The sequence below is a fragment of the Anopheles ziemanni genome, chromosome 3, assembly GCF_943734765.1.
Source record: "Anopheles ziemanni chromosome 3, idAnoZiCoDA_A2_x.2, whole genome shotgun sequence".
NCBI lineage: Eukaryota > Metazoa > Arthropoda > Insecta > Diptera > Culicidae > Anopheles > Anopheles ziemanni.
The window spans coordinates 49,096,160-49,113,222 of NC_080706.1; the positions used below are offsets into that span (position 1 = coordinate 49,096,160).

General features: G+C 44.3%; 2 protein-coding genes across 2 annotated transcripts; one reads left to right on the forward strand and one right to left on the reverse strand.

The window, feature by feature from the left end:
- The first annotated feature begins 981 nt into the window (after positions 1-981).
- Positions 982-13,420, forward strand: LOC131284919 (uncharacterized). The gene is made up of 3 exons (XM_058313777.1): positions 982-1,314; positions 12,491-13,184; positions 13,263-13,420. Exons 1-3 carry the CDS (start codon positions 982-984, stop codon positions 13,418-13,420), a joined length of 1,185 nt encoding a protein of 394 aa, XP_058169760.1.
- A 1,430-nt stretch (positions 13,421-14,850) lies between these two features.
- On the reverse strand, positions 14,851-16,050 carry LOC131287106 (serine/threonine-protein phosphatase Pgam5, mitochondrial). Its single transcript, XM_058316124.1, has 3 exons — positions 15,869-16,050; positions 15,401-15,797; positions 14,851-15,321 (listed from the first exon to the last, which is right to left on the reverse strand). Exons 1-3 carry the CDS (start codon positions 16,048-16,050, stop codon positions 15,040-15,042), a joined length of 861 nt encoding a protein of 286 aa, XP_058172107.1. The 3' UTR covers positions 14,851-15,039.
- Positions 16,051-17,063: the final 1,013 nt, after the last annotated feature.

Sequence of the window (17,063 nt, forward strand, 5' to 3'; positions counted from 1 at the left end):
TGCCCATCAAGCTCCCCGGGGGCAAGAGAGGCATGAGAAGAAGGATGACGAACGCCTCCAAGGAAGAGTAATAAATCGTTTGATTGAATTTTCCATTCTAAATCAAACCAGGCAGAGACCCGTACTACGTGCGTGCGAGAAGATCCTGCGCACTACACTATCGTACTCCAACAAGAACTTTCCTTTCCGGCAACAGGAGCACAATCGATTCGTTTCAGCCCTTTTTTTCTGCAGTACGAATTAAATTGTGTTCGATGTAATCCGATTAGATGTGCCGTGATAAATGCGATTGACTGGTCAAATTGGCAACACAACTAGATGCTCACTAAATATTTGTCAACCGTTAATTTGTGCACTGATTTAACGACTTGCAATTAAGTCCACCAAACGGCGCTCGACAAACAACGGTACACGGTTTGGATTCATTAATTCATTAAGCTATGTGTTTTTTCTATTTCAGTGCATCATTGCAAAATTGGGCCCCACATCGTCCTGCCACCACCGATTAGAAACAAGCCTTGTAAATCTATACCGCCGCGGTACATCGGAACCACATAACCACGAACTGACAAACCAACGGAAAATCCAACCACAGCAAACCAATTTCCACTCGAAGCATATGATGTGTCAGAACAGAAACAAAGAGCTATATGTTCGAAAAGAGTCCACTTGCATTGGGGATGGGCGCTCGATAACATTTATCCACTATTATTTTTCCCACCCTTGAATAATGTCGATGAAAAGGAAACGGGTTTGTGAAATGGGAATGCAATTGGGGTTGGGGGGTCTCATATGATATGATCATCAGCGGAACTGACAGCCGCGATAATCGTTCCGTTGGCGATGACACAGTAATGTTGAATGAAATTATTTTATACCCTTTTTCTGCCTCTTTTTCTCTCTTCTCCACCATTTCCGTTTGGCTGTTTTCTTTCCTCTCCCTACAAATTGACCACTTGGTTATGGTGAAACAAATGTGACATGACCGCACCGAAACCCTCTCATCTCCATCATCACCTCATCCTTACCGCGCCGCGGCCCCGGGTCCGGTCAGAGGACGGCGGGTCCCGCTACTCCGCAGACGACTGCCAGGTAACGCCGGTCATCCACGTACTGCAGTATCCGGGCTGCGTACCGAAGCCCATCCCGTCGTTCGCCTGCATCGGCCGGTGCGCCAGCTACATCCAGGTGTCGGGCAGCAAGATCTGGCAGATGGAGCGCTCCTGCATGTGCTGCCAGGAGTCGGGCGAGCGGGAAGCGTCCGTGTCGCTCTTCTGCCCGAAGGCGAAAAATGGGGAGAAAAAGTTCCGCAAAGTATGCCGTCACAACCTGCCTCCTCCTTCCTCCGTCGCCCTCGTGGTTCCCTTGAGAGTGACTTGATTTTCCTCATCCCCATGCTTTGCTCGTTGGTGTGTTTGGTGTTTCCGCACGGTGGCCGAAGGGTTCGGCCCTGCTTTCGTGCACACGGCCGTGTGGCACTAACGCATGAATACGATTTTCGTCCGTCCAATGTGCCGTTTTATTTGTGTGTGCGTGGTTGTGTTCGTTCGCTGTGTGGTCTGTGAATTTTCCGTTCGTTGAGTTAATCCTTGCAGCTTTATGGTGATAAGATAAAACTTTGTGGCAAATACCATTACTCCCCCCCCTCCCCCCCCCCCTTTCCCCCCCTTTGGTCGACTCCAGCGACCCTTTCCTTCTTTTCCCCGAACTGACTTCCGTGTGTCAAACATTCGCCAAGCCGCTGGAAAATTCCCACATCGCCCAATCCCAACATTCCCAGCCGTCGTTGCTTCGTTGGGTGGCCTTCTGGGAACTTGTTTAATCCCCAATTAGGAACCGGAAGGCTGCCGGAAGCGGATGTTTTCCCGATGCCCGAAAAATTTTCCCACTGCACCATATGACCAAGCGAGTAAACTACGTCTAACTAACCTAGCGCACTTTAACTCTCTCTCTCTCTCTCTCTTTCTTGCTTCTCAAACGATGCAAACATTTTACATCCAATATAAACTATCTGTTTTTTAAATTGTTTTTTGTCGCATTCTTCTTTGGTGTTGGATGGGACCTTGATGCGATTGCTTCTTGTTTTTCTTTTGGAATTCTGCCTCCCATCCCACGGGAATGGGGGCTTGCCTGTCCGTTATCTGTATGCCGTGTTGGTGTGCGCCTCCCACCGATGGTGGACTTATTTTCGACCCAAAACAAAACTCATTAACTTTCGCTGCCTTTGCCGAAGGGGGAATCGCTTCCTGGTGCTTTCTGGCTGACTGCTGCTTTCCGTGTGCAATAATGCATAATTATCTTGTTTTGGAGTGCTGCTAACTAAAGGCATTAGTGATATGGAAATCGAGAGCTGCTGACTGGTGAACTATTTAGCTGAAACACTTTATTCGTTTTTTCAGTCAATTGAAATCTTTTTCCCAAAATACAACAGCAAGCAAGTGTGGAGGCGTAAAGTTCAACTAAAGCCTGTCTCATAGTAAATTGAGCCAAAGAAAGCGCGCTACTGCGGCGCCTCTAGTGGCGTCCGCCGGAAACTAATATTTTTAGTAGTATAAGTGAATAGTAACAATCAAGTTGTGCAAGTTTCAGATCTGTACTATTGTTTTTCGCTAAATGCCGTATAATGGAAATTGAACTACCCAAAATAAATCCGCACAAATAACTGGAGCGCCGGTGGACAGATTGACAAGGTCTGGAATCAATAATAAAAGCAAAGAAAAATTAAAAGTATTTTTCTTTTGTACAGTTATACATAAGGTTTGTTATAAAAATACGTTTTTACTTTTTGCGTGTTCCATGTTCTTATAAATTCACGTACTTTTTTTGGCCGATTTTTCGACCTGCCATTATTCCAAGGTTGTCTTGGAGTGGTACTGGGCCAATAAGATCACTTGGTACCAAAACCAAATTTCCCAGCGTTTCACCCCATCAAAAAAATCTGGGCAATCACAAAACTTCGTCTTAGACAAAGTGGTGAAACAGTTACAGATGTTCATGGGAAGAGGAAGTTAACGGAGGTTGCGAAAACGGTGTCCCATTCCACGACATGGGCGTTAATGCAGGAAACAAAAACAAAATACGTGAATTTAAAAGAACAGGGAACACGTAAAAAGTAAAAACATATTTTTATAACAAACCTTATGTAAAACTGTACAAAAGAAAAATACTTGTCATTTTTTTGTTTTTTATTTTAATGGGTTCCCGGTATATTCAATTTGCTCAGTTGCCTTGGTGGTACAGTATTTTGTGCGGATTTATTTTAGGTCGTTCAATTTCCATTATACGGCATTTAGCGAAAAACAATAGTAAAGGTCTGAAACTTTCACAACTTCATTGTTACTATTCACTAATACTACTAAAAATATTAGTTTTAGGCTGATGCTACTAGAGGCGCCACAGTAGCGCGCTTTCTTTGGCTCAATTTACTATGAGACAGGCTTTACATATTTCAAATGGTTACCTAATGCAAATAAGAAAGTAGATTAGATGCATTTGGGAACCATTTCAAGGAATACGTGGAGAATTTCAGACAGTATCCACCGATTGAGCAAAAAGCACGTTCCTAATTTCAGTAGAATTGCACAAAACATAGTGAAAAGGAGAAACATTGGATCTAAAATCGGGCACGTTAAAAAACGAGCACAGAATGGTTTTATCGAAACGTGATATTGAACATGTTTATTTTATTAAACCTTGCGAAACTGACTGTTATCTCAATTTCTCGTACACGGGGGAAGAAACAAACTGTTTGAATGTGAGGTGTGAGGAATCTTGGACGCGCAACGCGAAAATATATTTACACTCGCCAGGTGGCTTTTAGGGGTCACTGGCTGCTAGTCACCACATTCTTTGCGGTCGCAAATTTCTACAACAAACTGATAAAGACATTATGCAAATAATTTACTTAATGTCATATTTTTCTCCATATTTCAGATGGTTGCTTTTTGTAAGACATTTCAGATCGACAAATCGGACGGGTTGGGTTTCCATTTTTCATTAACACTCGTTAATCATCTCACATTGACGTCATTTATGGCACCGTAATTTACAACTATTTAGCTTTAACTATGGCTCGATCGACCATCAATAAAACGTCTGGTTAGCAAAAGATAAAACCGGTTGTAGGTCATATGGGTTCAAATACCATTCGTTGCGAGAAAAACCTTCCAAGGTGCCTATTGACAGCGTGATGTTTTGGTTACAAATTGGTCGTGAAGAAAAAAACAAACAGCCAAACCACCATCCATCGTTTAAATGGCACGTCTTGTCTGGGTAGAATACGCAAAACGAACAAGATAATGATGGAAAGGCAGCATATAAAGCCACAAACATGCGATTAGAACGCGTCACCCACCATCTATCGACTCAGGAAGTTGACGCCACCGATTCAACAACGTTTGCAGATCGACAAATTCCCCCCCCCCCCCCCCCCCCCCCCTGAGCGTTAGTCATTTGATAACAGCAAACCTGGGCATCCCCTTGGCGGCGGAGGGTGAACTACACACGCATCTTTCGGTGGCATCATGACACCAGTGGAACCATTTACACAAACCTGTTCCAACGTTGGAGCCAACCAGCCAGTCGTCAATCGACCACTGTGTGGAGCAAACGTGGGTCCACATCTTGGAGGTCGTGCATCGTCTGTCTGTCGGTCGGTTTGGAGTGTTCCAGTGTTATTTGTTTATTTGCATGTGCTTCATCAAAGATCTAACGCTAAGATTGGGGTTGCACAATTTTTGAAATCATATTTAACCCTTGTCTTCAATCAACAGATCTTTAGACATTCCCACAATCTAGATCCTTCTGCAGAGATTCCAACGCGATGTGGTGACTCTTTGGTGAACAAATTGTGTAAATTGCTTTGACTTTGGACACTGAGACGCCGCTTTAAGTCAAGTGAATGAAGGTTCTTTGCCACAAGCAAGAATTTTCCAGCCCATTGGCCACACGATATAACGCAAGCAATAGACGCCGATTTACGTTTTCTTCGTCAGTTAATGTAGCGCCGAGTTGTTCGTAGGTACCGAACAGGTGCACACACCATACCTAACGTCAAGAAGTTGCAAAGAAGAAGCTGGTGTCTAACGTCAACGCTTTGGAGAACATTTCCCCCGCACACGAGAACCCACAGGACACAACAACCTACGCTTTCTCGACATCATCAATCGTAATCATCGTTGAAAGCCACGGACCCCAGCACGCCACCCGTTCGGCTCCCCCCTTTTCCCACGCAGCACGCCACCACGGTCCCGGCAACACTACCAACACCATCACGGATTCTACGTAGGCTATACACCAAAAAAATCGTTTCAAGTTGGAAGGAAAAATCTTCTCGGCGGTGAACAACTTTCTCACTGCGTCGACCTTCGTCAAAGACATCAGACAGCTGATCATGGTGAGTAGGAAGAAACAAAAAAACAGTGGGGCTGGAAAAGGGAAAAGGAACTCCGAACACGTTCGGGGCCACCCTTCGGGGATGTGTCAACCAACGACCCGCATTTGGGGGGCGGTGTGTGTCAAAATGAGTGAAGAGTGATGGAAAATGAGCGAGAAACGATCTCGCCTATGCAAGCGCTATGTCGCTTCCGATCTCTTGTGCACATTGGGGCCATCCACCCAACGGTTGGTTGGTTGCCATTACCAAGCAAAGTTCTTAATATGATGAGAGCCTGCATAAATGGATTAGCTAGAGCATAAAAAAAAGCAATATTAAAAGGGTTTCAATGGCTTGAGTGACTCCATTACGGACCGGAAGAACGGAACGAAGCGTATGAAGAAATTATTTTTAATGTCACGAGGAACGTCACGACAGAGTAACGAGCTTATCATGCACAAATTGACACTTTTGGTAACACATAACGAAGTGTATTCCAATTTATTTCGTGTATCATATTTGAAACAATTTTTCTGTGAGGAAATTCTTTCGTTCATTCCTTGTGTCTCTAATCGGCTATTACTGGTTTTTGAAGAGTCAATGTCACTCAACAAACATTATTTATCGACAAGTTTTTGGAAAAGAAAAGTGAACAAAAACCCGTAGACACATAAATAACATATTGAAATCGGTCTAATCGGTGTATGTGAGTAAATTATGGAGTTAATTAAGTTTCTTCTCAAGAGAAACCAGATATCAATTACGACATTGATAGATCTTACGCTCCTGGAGAGAACATATCATGCGCATTTGATTTCGAGACATAAATTTACCTCTATCGCTTGGTAGAAAGGGTAAGAGCTTTAGGAGAAAATTAATTTAATCTCCAACCTGCACCAACGAAACCTCCGTCGTATCGTTAGTTTGCCCAAGCACAGAATCGTGTTGCAGCTCATCAACGGCCGCATGCCTTTCTCGAGCGAGCGCCAAACCGTGAAACACAAGCGACATCCGTGTGACAGGATCCCGATTAGCATCCGTCAACCGGGCCGGGAGGGCGATTCATTCGTTCCGCATTAGATTAGAAGGTCCGGGGAAGTTCAGCCTAATCTGCCATAAATTAATCCACCTAAACTGATTACCACCGACGTCGTGGCTCAACAATGCCTCGGCTCGGAAATGACGGGCTGGTCGCCTTTGTTTGTAGGCTTTCCCGGCCGGGCAATGGAACGTGGGTTGGAGGAAAACGCTTCCAGGCAGTCCCCGCTACACACAGGCCGGGCAAACAAAGCGTAATGATTTAATCATTAGCTCGCGAACGGACGAACTAACTACCCACCACTACTGGGGTCGGCTGTTCATTTTACCCTTCCCGGAATGTCTCAGGATATACCCACCCAACAACAAGGGGCGGATTTTCACCCCCGATAAGCGTCATACACGTTGTACTGCGATCTCCCCCGGGGAAAACAGTCCCTGAAGGTAAGCACTGCAGGCAGCGAAACTTAATCCCACCGCGTTTGATAAAGCCGCTCGCTCGGTTCGACTCTTCATCTAAATGTTAATATATTTACCTTCGTTAAACTTCGAACTCTCCCCCTCACATTTTGAAAGGAAGCCCCGGCTGGCTGACTAAGACGAAGTTTCCATCGCTCACACACGCGTGTCCACACCAACGAAGGGGTGAAAACTGGGAAAACAACGGTGAGGAAGTGATCAATAGCCTGGAGCCTTGACGGAGGCAGTTAAAATGCGTATCTCTCTGCTTCAGGAGCTTTTACAACTAAATACAAACTAACCATAATCGCATGGGTCTGTGTTTGAGGAAGATGAAGAAGGAATCCTTAGCTCTTGCTTGGCGAAAACTTTGCTTGCCAAAAATTTGTTTGAACGGAAATAGATCCCCTATGGCAAACGTATCCTAAGAGTGAATAAAGTTTTGAATACAAAATAGATTTTAATACCTGCCAGAGTTAGTTTACAACGTCTCCTTAAAAAAAAACCCATTTACAACATTTAGTGGTAGTTTTGGAAAGTTTTCCTTCGTTCAACACAACCAATAGCTTTACGATGCGGTGATTTTCTTTCTCGCTACCATTGAAACGATTAGCCCTCAGCAGGTGGAAGTTGCGTTTAAGTGGCTCACCTCCGCAACGGAACCGTACGGACATAAAGCCTGCCCCGCTTCACAGGCCAGATAGTGCCACGCGGGGAGGAAACATGTCCTTAAAAAACATTAATCTTTCACAACGGCCAACGCGCGTCGGCTAATGCGCACCCCACACCGTGGGTGGGGGCCCCCGGGGTCGACTGCCAACCTGAAGAAAGGACCAACCGTTACGGAAAAACACTATTTGCCCATTAGCTTTTATCGGCCAATCGTCTACGGTTGTGCGTCGCTCCAGCCTGTTCGACGTCGGGAAGTCGGAGAGGGCAATCCTAACGCAAGCAAATGCCAACACTTCGACCCCACATCCATCCACCCCGTGTTGTGAGGGCGATGTAGGGAGGCCCATTTCTCGACACCATCAGCGTACGACGACGCGTCGTGGCGGCAATGTCATATTTATGTAATAAAAGGACCCACCCACACTCGTGTGCTCTCGACGGGGCGGAAACATGCGTTTATTCATGCTTGGTCGTGCTTTTCTCAACGGGGCAGAGTAAAGAGGCTTCATGCCGCCATCCTTGCCACCGTCCAGCTGCCCCTTCCCGCCCTTATATGCTTATAGCTTTCAACCGCCCGTTGCGATTATGAAAACGGCGCTTGATTTCCACGAAGGAGCTTTCCTTTCATAACGACGCCGGCGGGAGACTTTTTGACCTTGCTCGGTTGTGTTAAGCTTACCCGAAACATCATGCTCAAAAGCGTCGGTGTTTCTATATCCTTTTTTGGCACGCCGAATTTCCCACGAGGTTCCAACAGGCCATACAGCATGAGACACACGTGAAACGGATTAAATTAATCTCTTAAAAAAAAAACGTTTCGAAAACGGAAACTCATTATGCGCCCGAGTGTCATTAGTTGCATCTTCATTCCTCAAAAAATTGATCCATCACGATGCAGTGCTCCTTTTCTCGGCGGCGCTGAGTTCATCTAATTTCGCATCCAAAACTTTCGCAATCGAGGCACGTCTCGGGGTACCGAATTTTAATGAGCTTTGCGAACGAAACGTGATCGCAAATTGTGATGCCATCAAATTAACTCCAGCCAAACGGCAGGCGGCAACGGTCGAGAAAACGGTCACACTCTGGAGGACATTAGCGAGTACGAGTGGGGAAAAAATAAAACATTGACTGCTTGTTGCTTTCCGCTGTAGTGCCACGGGTCACAGGGCCTGTTGCTAGCGCCTCGCAATGTGGCATAACGATAACAAGGTCCACCGAGCGGGTCGCCGAGCCCAGCGTAATGGCTGCCCTTTTCCTCTTGGCACAGTAGTAGGGGGGGAGTGGGGGAAAGGGGCGACATTGAACATTGTTGAATCCTGCCGTCACTTTCCTACGGTTCCACAGGGGAAATCGATTTTCATGATGAAACGGTACGCTTTCTTTTTTTTTATCCAGCTTAACGACCATAACGGAGCACGGCGACGGCTGTGGGTGGGTGGGTGTGTTTGCACACCCTCTTATCGCCTGCCAGATGGTGCCACACTGGGGGGGGAGATGGGAGAGGGAAAGAAAATACTATGTTTTAATTGGGTGGTAGAAGTACAATTTCGTTATTACTTTCTTACCGCCGCCAGCATGGGCGCAATTTTCCACCAACGTCATTTGATATCCTAAAATTCCCTTATTTATTGCATGCTTGTCCAGGCTAAGGTTGGATGACTTTAATACTTCCGCTCCGAGCGGCTTTGCCTGCCGGAGCTTGAAACATGATTTGTTCTTCTGTAAAATACAGGGTGTATGACGAATTTTTGTAGTAAAATTTAAACATTTTTTCCCTTTGCGTACCAATATTCACTTACGTTTGACAGACACTGGAAAGGTTATTGTGACAGGGGTCGGCAATGTCCGGCCCTCCAACTGGTTTTGTCCGGACCAATTTAAAAAGAAGAAAATTTTACGAAAAACCCATCTCAATTCTTAACGGACTTGTTTACGATGTCACACTTGTTTATTGCCCAAAAATGAAGTATGAAATTGTTTAATTAGGTATTTAATACCAGGTGATTTCCTAGTATACTTTTTGTTAGGCTTTATCGATCGTAATTGCATGATTGATCTTTTAAAATAATCTAGTCTCGTGCAAAGTCCAGCGGCAAAAACTCGTTTACTTTGCATTCCAAATAGTTACATTCAAAGAATACAAATTTCGACCGTAATACAAAATAAAATATGGCTCGCAACATTGACAACTTCTCGAAGCTGAGTGATTTTAATTACTGAGAGCTCGCCTGTAAAACATAGATATTGTAAATAATGAATAATTTGAATAGATGATAACTTTCAAGTACAATAAAAAAAATAATTAACAGCACAACAAACCAAAACTTTTATTTGTTGAAAAAGCTAAAAATTCATCAAAAATAAGTATACATATGCTTAAAAAAATATAACGATAATATTACAAATATTTGATCTTGCACCACTTTTTTTTTTAATTACTTTACTATTTAGAAAGCTCATACTCCATTCAAAACAATTTAATATTACTTAGGAAATATAAAATCATCGTTTAATGTATCCGGTCCCCGCTTTCGGGTTCTTTGTCATTATTTGGCCCTTTTATGGAAATATTTTTTCTAAAACTCATAATTCTTAACCTGATTTTCATCTATAAACATCTGAACAAACCTGTATCTAATCCTATGATTCACTAATGAAGTTTGAAAATATTTTTTCAGATTTTATCGATTTGGCACCAAGGTTTAACGACGCCCTCATGACTTTGGCTGTAGTTCGTTGTCAATAAGCTAAATTAACTTGTTTAAGCTCCGACCGATTAAAATCCTTGTTCAGGCGCAACATAATCACGGTAGCCAACCGATTGCTCTGCTTACCTTACCTTAACACAATAGCCTTTCGAGTGCAGTCAAATTTATATGAATATTGTGTCATAAAAATGAAAAACAATTTGTTAAATTTACAACAAAAAATCGTCACGTACCCTGTATATCTCCATGGTTGGGTTTGGACGATGTGCTTTAGCGAACGTTTAATTTCGTTAAAGTGCAAAAACCGAATCCAATTGAAATGAAAGAACAATAAACTCCACCGTTGACGAGAGATCTACAACCGAGCGAATCCATGATTAAATATCAGTGAGACCAAAAATATATCATCCATTCTCGCCGCCGGCGGATCATTTGCACATTGAAAAAGAAGGCGGACAGTAAAAACGTCTCCCACCGAAAGGGAGGTGGGGAAGGGGGGGTGGGGGAGGGATGGAATATCAAAAAGTCGTCAAATATTTGCAAACAATTCGCTTTGTAGCATACTGGGGCATACTTTTTCTTCGGCTGTCTTCTGTTGGCCACCCGCGCCGTGTGGCTGCAAGGATCGACGAAGCGGTATTTCGAAAAAGGCGAAAAATCCGCTGCGGAAACACACTTGGCATTGAAATACTTTGATGGAAAAATCAATACCATTTGAATGGGGGACTTTTTTTGGCCTTTTTTTTGCGACACGATTTGCTAATAATTCCAACCGTAGCGGTTTCACCTCCCCCCAGGTTTCCTTAGATTGTAAATTATATCGCCACTGTTTAACAGCCGGACGTTGGTCTCTGGGTTGACGTAGTAGGCCAAGGGGCACCATCAACTGTCACTGGCAAATATACCAATAGCTTCCCTTTGCCAAAGCATGCTGCCTTTGTGTCGGACCGCCCCGGGGGGAAAGCAATGGCCGCTGCTCTCGTTTTACTTCCATTTTGTAGCAAATCGTAAAATAAAAATTACCTTCCAATCAATCGACTCTACCTCCCACGGGAAGTTGCGGTGGGCGGTACTGTGTGCCGAGGGACGGTATCATTCATAAATAACTCACGCTTTTCCCGGGAAAGCACATCGTCAGCCCGTTCCGGACGCTGGTGAATGGAAGCGCAAAGAACCGAGTAATCACCCGAACAATTGGGTGAAAACAACGAAAAGCAGTAGCAATCCGAAGGGATCGAAGAATTGTACACCGGGCGCGTAATTCCCCTTCTTCCGTATCCTCCGGAACAAGTTGGCGTGTTTTCAAAAGGCTCCAACAATTTCGCTTTGGCTCTAACCGCTTCACGGTACACCGGATAACATGCCCGCTAAACAACCCGAAAGCTTTTCCACTTCATTGATAAAGTTCGGGTGAGGTTGGGCCGGCAAAAGGTGCCCACTTTGCGGTTTCGGTGCGGATAGACCGAACGAAGGCGGTACATTCTTTGGCACTTCTTGGCACAATATCGGGGACATTTTGACGACGAAATCGTTTTACTCAATTTTAGTCTTTCAACTCTTTCTTGAATGCTTCATCGAACATCGAAAGCTATGAATTGTTAAAGTGGTGTGTATTTCGATGATTGAATTTTCAAGGGAAATGCATTGCTTAAACAGCATTAGGAAGCAATTTCGGATATTGCCACATGATTGGAGACGCTTTTCCAACTGTAGTTTTGTTACGATTCAGTATGATTTTTTTTTAAATTACCCAGTTTGTAATTTATAATGATTCTTAAAAGATTCATAGAAATTTTTCAATATTTCGGAGGATTCAACCATGCTTTGAGTTTCGAATTCTTAAGGATTCGTGAATCAATCCGAATGAATCTTGAGTGAAACATTGACACGAAAGAATCATCCAAAAGATTCATAAGGGATAACTATAGGATGAAGTATTGACCATAGTAAAATTGTATTCTTACTTTATGGTATGCAGTGCGATTTACCTAAGACAAGTCAAAAATCGACCGAAATGTTGGATACGGAGCAATTGTTTGCTTTCAATAATCCTACTCAGTACAATCTTGAGGGAGAATATCCGGAAGGGTCTATTTCTGACATGATTTTGCTATTTATTTAGACGCTCTGTTCCAGTTTGAATCAAACCGTACCCCAAAAGATACGTGCACTATCGAACATTTTGCGTGTCCTAAATAAATATGCCGGTTTCTCCTTCCACCCCACAAATGTTTCCCAGACCCGACAGACAAACAGCGACCCTACGACTGAGGCGGGATCGAACCCGACAGGCCCTGGCAGTGACCCGCAACAGCAGCAGCAGCAGCAGCAACAGCCAAATCGCCCGGAATCGGTCAGTGGCCGGTCGAGCTCCCGGTCTCCGATCGACCCGTACCGGCAGGACAGCGTCAACCAACCGCCGAGCGATTGCTCCAGCCTGGACGGGAATGTCTTCGTCGACGGGGCAGGCGTGCCGGGCATGCAGAGCAAACAGCGCCGCTCGCAAACGACCGACTCGCTCACGTCCGGCACCAACATTAGCTACAGCCTAAACAAACGCTTCATCTCCAAGAACCAAATGAAGGAGTTCCGGGAGGCGTTCCGGTTGTTCGACAAGGACAACGACGGATCGATCACCAAGGAGGAGCTCGGCACGGTGATGCGCTCGCTCGGGCAGTTTGCGCGCGTCGAGGAGCTTCAGGAGATGCTGCTGGAGATTGACGTCGATGGCGATGGGAACGTCAGCTTCGAGGAGTTTGTCGACATCATGTCGAACATGACGGACACGGTAGCGGAAACGTCGGCCGACCAGGAGGAGCGCGAGCTGCGGGATGCGTTCCGCGTGTTCGACAAGCACAACCGGGGCTACATTACCGCGTCCGACTTGCGGGCGGTGTTGCAGTGTTTGGGGGAAGATCTGGACGAGGAGGAAAGTAAGCATCAATACGGTAAGGTCCGCTAAAAAAGCAATGCCTTTAACTGCTTGTTCGTTGCTATCTTCTTTCTGCCAGTTGAAGACATGATCAAAGAGGTAGACGTTGACGGGGACGGCCGGATCGATTTCTACGAGTTCGTTCACGCTCTCGGTGAGCCCGAAGATTCGCAAGAAAACGACGAAGATGACGAGATCGTGTCGCAACGTTCCCCGTCGTTCGATGTGCCGGTTTAAAGTTGCGAACCCAATCGAACAACAACATAAGCGTCGAAAAAAGCGAAACGATTGGAGAGGACGCTCTATTAAGCAGGCACTGGTGATCGACCGTACATTCAAATGCTTACTGCGATTACTTCTTGATCGTCGAATTGCACGATACGAAACCAGTTGAAGGCATATTTCGGGAGGAGGCATTTAAGATCCAATTCAATGTTCCGCAAAAATGCACAACGACACCCGCACTTCTACCAACAGTATTGCCAAATTTTTAAAACTCTTTTTCCAACGTATTTGCTGTTTCACAGAAATTTACAAATAAAAACATTACAAAAAAAGAAACTTACATAGCAAAAAGCAATTAACAAACACACAATTGATAGGACGAATAATGTTTAAGGCGAAGATAACTTAAAAGGCAAAGCGCACATCTGCCAACAAAAAAAAGTATTCGAAACCGATAGATTTCACGACGCATTCTTCTACCATGTTTAGTGTCATGGGGCCATGGTCATCCCTAATACGATGTTCGCACTGCGAGACAAACATATCAACCGGATGGATACCGGAGCAACAGCTTCCGGGGTATTTCCTCCCGGACGGTATGGTAGCGACCAACGAAACCATCGGTTGGTTAGATTTATTTTCTACATGCCTCCACCGGTGCCAACAGATCTGGCTGGCTTCATTTACATGGATTTATTTAAAATGCACCGATTAGAGCTGTTACCACTCTAAAGGAGAGGCATTCTTTACCACTCGGTTTAGCCTCATCCCACAATCAGGCATCGGTTTTGCCGATTAACTATTAGCTTAAAAGAGATGCGATACTATATGGAACAATCTTTGACAGGCGAACTCTTGACTATTATTGGAAGCGCATTTGTTTAATGATTTTGTACAAGGTTTTATAAGTTTACTGCAGCGAAAGTGTAGAAGGGTTATAATACAAATAATGTTTTAAAGTTGAAGAAAATTGTTGCATTAATTTCGCGCACAAACATGGATGGTTCCGGGAACGACGGTTGAAATCAAAACTACGACAAGGAAACTTATAAAACGCTATCTAATAATATCGTATTCACGCGTACACATACCAAACAATTAAAAGATAGAGCAACCAAAACAAAAAGAAAACGTTCGTTACCATATTTGCCCATGTACAATCTTGAGAGTAAATCTGAACATCAATAAATGCTAAGAAATTTTATGTATGTTTAAGAGTTGCTTTGCCGTGTCTTTTTGTTGTCCGTTGCCTGCCCAATCCATGTCCAACCACCCACCGACGTTAGTTGAAGTTTGTTATGAGTGGAAAATGCACTTACCCAGATCTCATCGTTAGCCGCTTCTATGAGGATTCACTTCTGTTTTCTACTTTCACCGAAAAACACTTCCGGCATAACTACGTTCTTTCCGTTAGGTAAATTATCGTCGAGCATCATTGGAACTGATATTTAATTATTGTTGTTTAAATGGGGGAGATTATAAGATCCAAGGAAAAGGAACGTTCTGCATATTCAATTAATTGCAGCACATTAATCAAATCACATAACGGATATTGCATACAATTGAATCGAACAAATAAAAGAAAGTCTTCAAATCACTGAAACGCGGGACGATTGAGGCCTTTTTCGTTGTTATCGCGTAAGCAACTCTTTCGGCATATGCCCACAATCACCTAGGGTACGCAGAGACACCCGGCCGTCCGCGTAGATGGAAACCCACGTAAGGGACGCATGTCCGAGAGAAATTCGTAGCCAACCCTCGGCCGGATATTGGAGTGCACGACACACGAAATACCGTATCACATTCGCGTGGCAAACTATGATCGTGTACGAATCCGTCTTCTGGGCCGGATCCGCCCGGTAGAAATATTTTCGAAATGCACTCTCAATGCGAGCACCGTCCTGGAAGAACTGCTAAAATGATAAATCATAATCAAACGCAACGGTTAGTGTGACACATTCACAATGCATTCCACCCAGCACCCTTCATTACCGAAGCTTCAGGACGCCAATGGCCGACCGGTGGTTCGGGGGGGATCGGTGATCCTTCTTCCAGCAGACAACAGTCTATCAGCTTCAAATGTGGCAGTGACTCGCCGATAATCTGTGCCGTCTCCTGGGCACGGGTCATCGTCGAGCGAACGATTTCGGCGTACGGCAGATCGAGAGCCTTCAGTCTTTTGCCACTTACCGTGGCCTGTTTACGACCAAGAGCCGTTAGGGTACGTTCAGCATCCGTTGCACCGTCAAGGTTGTACTGACCGTGGCGTACAAGGATGAGGTGCCGTGTGGCACGACCTTTCACCAGCTCTACCGCTTTGTTGTAAGCATTCTGTGCTTCCGGATCATCAACCTTTTTCAAAGGCTTCACCAAGCTTTTTGGATCCCGACTAGAAGGGGATAAAGCAAACGTAAGTATCGACCCGGCATTTTCTACAGCGAGTTTGCACTGTCCACGTACTGATCCCAGTTCCAGTCCCACTGCGCGCAGGGCGACGGTTCGTAGTTGGTGGTGAACGAGTTGAACACCGTCTGCCGGTCGATCGTTTTCGTAACGAGCCATAAACCGGCTGCCCCACCAACCACACCAACCACAGTGCCTGAGACGAACTTTTTCGTCATAAACCTACTCCAAACACCCATCGTTGAACGGTGCAACTAGTACAGAATGCCTGGAAACATTACAACGCAATTTGAGGTTAGAACAGCCGGCATACAACATTCGCTTTTGCAGCGACGTTTTTTACCTCTAAAATTAAATTTATCCTCCAAATTGCACAGATTTTGAATAATCGAATAGCTTCACTTTAAAGTTTTAAGAATACTATGAACAACAACACTTTAAGTACAACAAACAGGGGAAATTTTGTGCCGCTTCACCGTGAAGACTTCACGGTTCACTTGAAGACGGAAAAACACAACAAAAGTTTCGGAATAGTTGTTGACAGTTCTCGCCGATCACGTTTACATAGGAGAGTTGCATCTGGTTCAGTTGCATCTTTCGCACTGTTGAATTTAATTTGAATCCCCTTTTCAAACTAGCTTCAACCGGATTCATCATCTGTCCATCTCGCTCTACTTCGATATAGCTTTCCCGTTCACCCATACTACACAAAATGCTTGATGGGGAACCACAGCAGCCGTTAAATTAAAAACATAATTTTAGAATTTCATGCTCCTTTTACCGTTTGTTCTCTGGTTTATTAGACAATAACTTATCATTTTACAATTACATTAAACAAAAGAAATATTTATGTATACTGTCAATAATTTACGACTTTTCGCATTGTAAATGATCTCAGAAAACAAAAACGACATGTGATTCAAAAGCACAAACTTAGGGCATAACGGAACAAATATCAGGCATAGAATAAAACATATCTCGGAAAATATACCTCGATTATAATTTTTCGCTTGGACGTTGGGCGCTGAATACTTTTCAATGCGCTGTAGAATTGCTCATGTTACAACGATGCCAAATTCTGATCGATTGCAAAACGTTTGTCTAATTTCTAGGTCCATATCCATTAACAACACTACTTCCGACTACGAGGGATAAGGCCACCTATTGCTAGATCATTATTGAGAACCAGAAAAACAGGACCTTTTGCTATTCCAACAAGCTGCCATTTGAGAAGAACGCTTGGCTGTGCGCC

Bases quoted from the DNA above. Each gene is read 5' to 3' on its own strand.
- LOC131284919 (XM_058313777.1), top strand. From the start codon at position 982: ATGACCGCACCGAAACCCTCTCATCTCCATCATCACCTCATCCTTACC. The intron at 1,315-12,490 runs GTATGCCGTCAC...AATGTTTCCCAG, and splicing joins GGGAGAAAAAGTTCCGCAAA to ACCCGACAGACAAACAGCGA. The intron at 13,185-13,262 runs GTAAGCATCAAT...TCTTTCTGCCAG, and splicing joins AGATCTGGACGAGGAGGAAA to TTGAAGACATGATCAAAGAG.
- LOC131287106 (XM_058316124.1), bottom strand. From the start codon at position 16,050: ATGGGTGTTTGGAGTAGGTTTATGACGAAAAAGTTCGTCTCAGGCACT. The intron at 15,798-15,868 runs GTACGTGGACAG...ATCCCCTTCTAG, and splicing joins TGGGACTGGAACTGGGATCA to TCGGGATCCAAAAAGCTTGG. The intron at 15,322-15,400 runs GTAATGAAGGGT...TTATCATTTTAG, and splicing joins ATTGGCGTCCTGAAGCTTCG to CAGTTCTTCCAGGACGGTGC.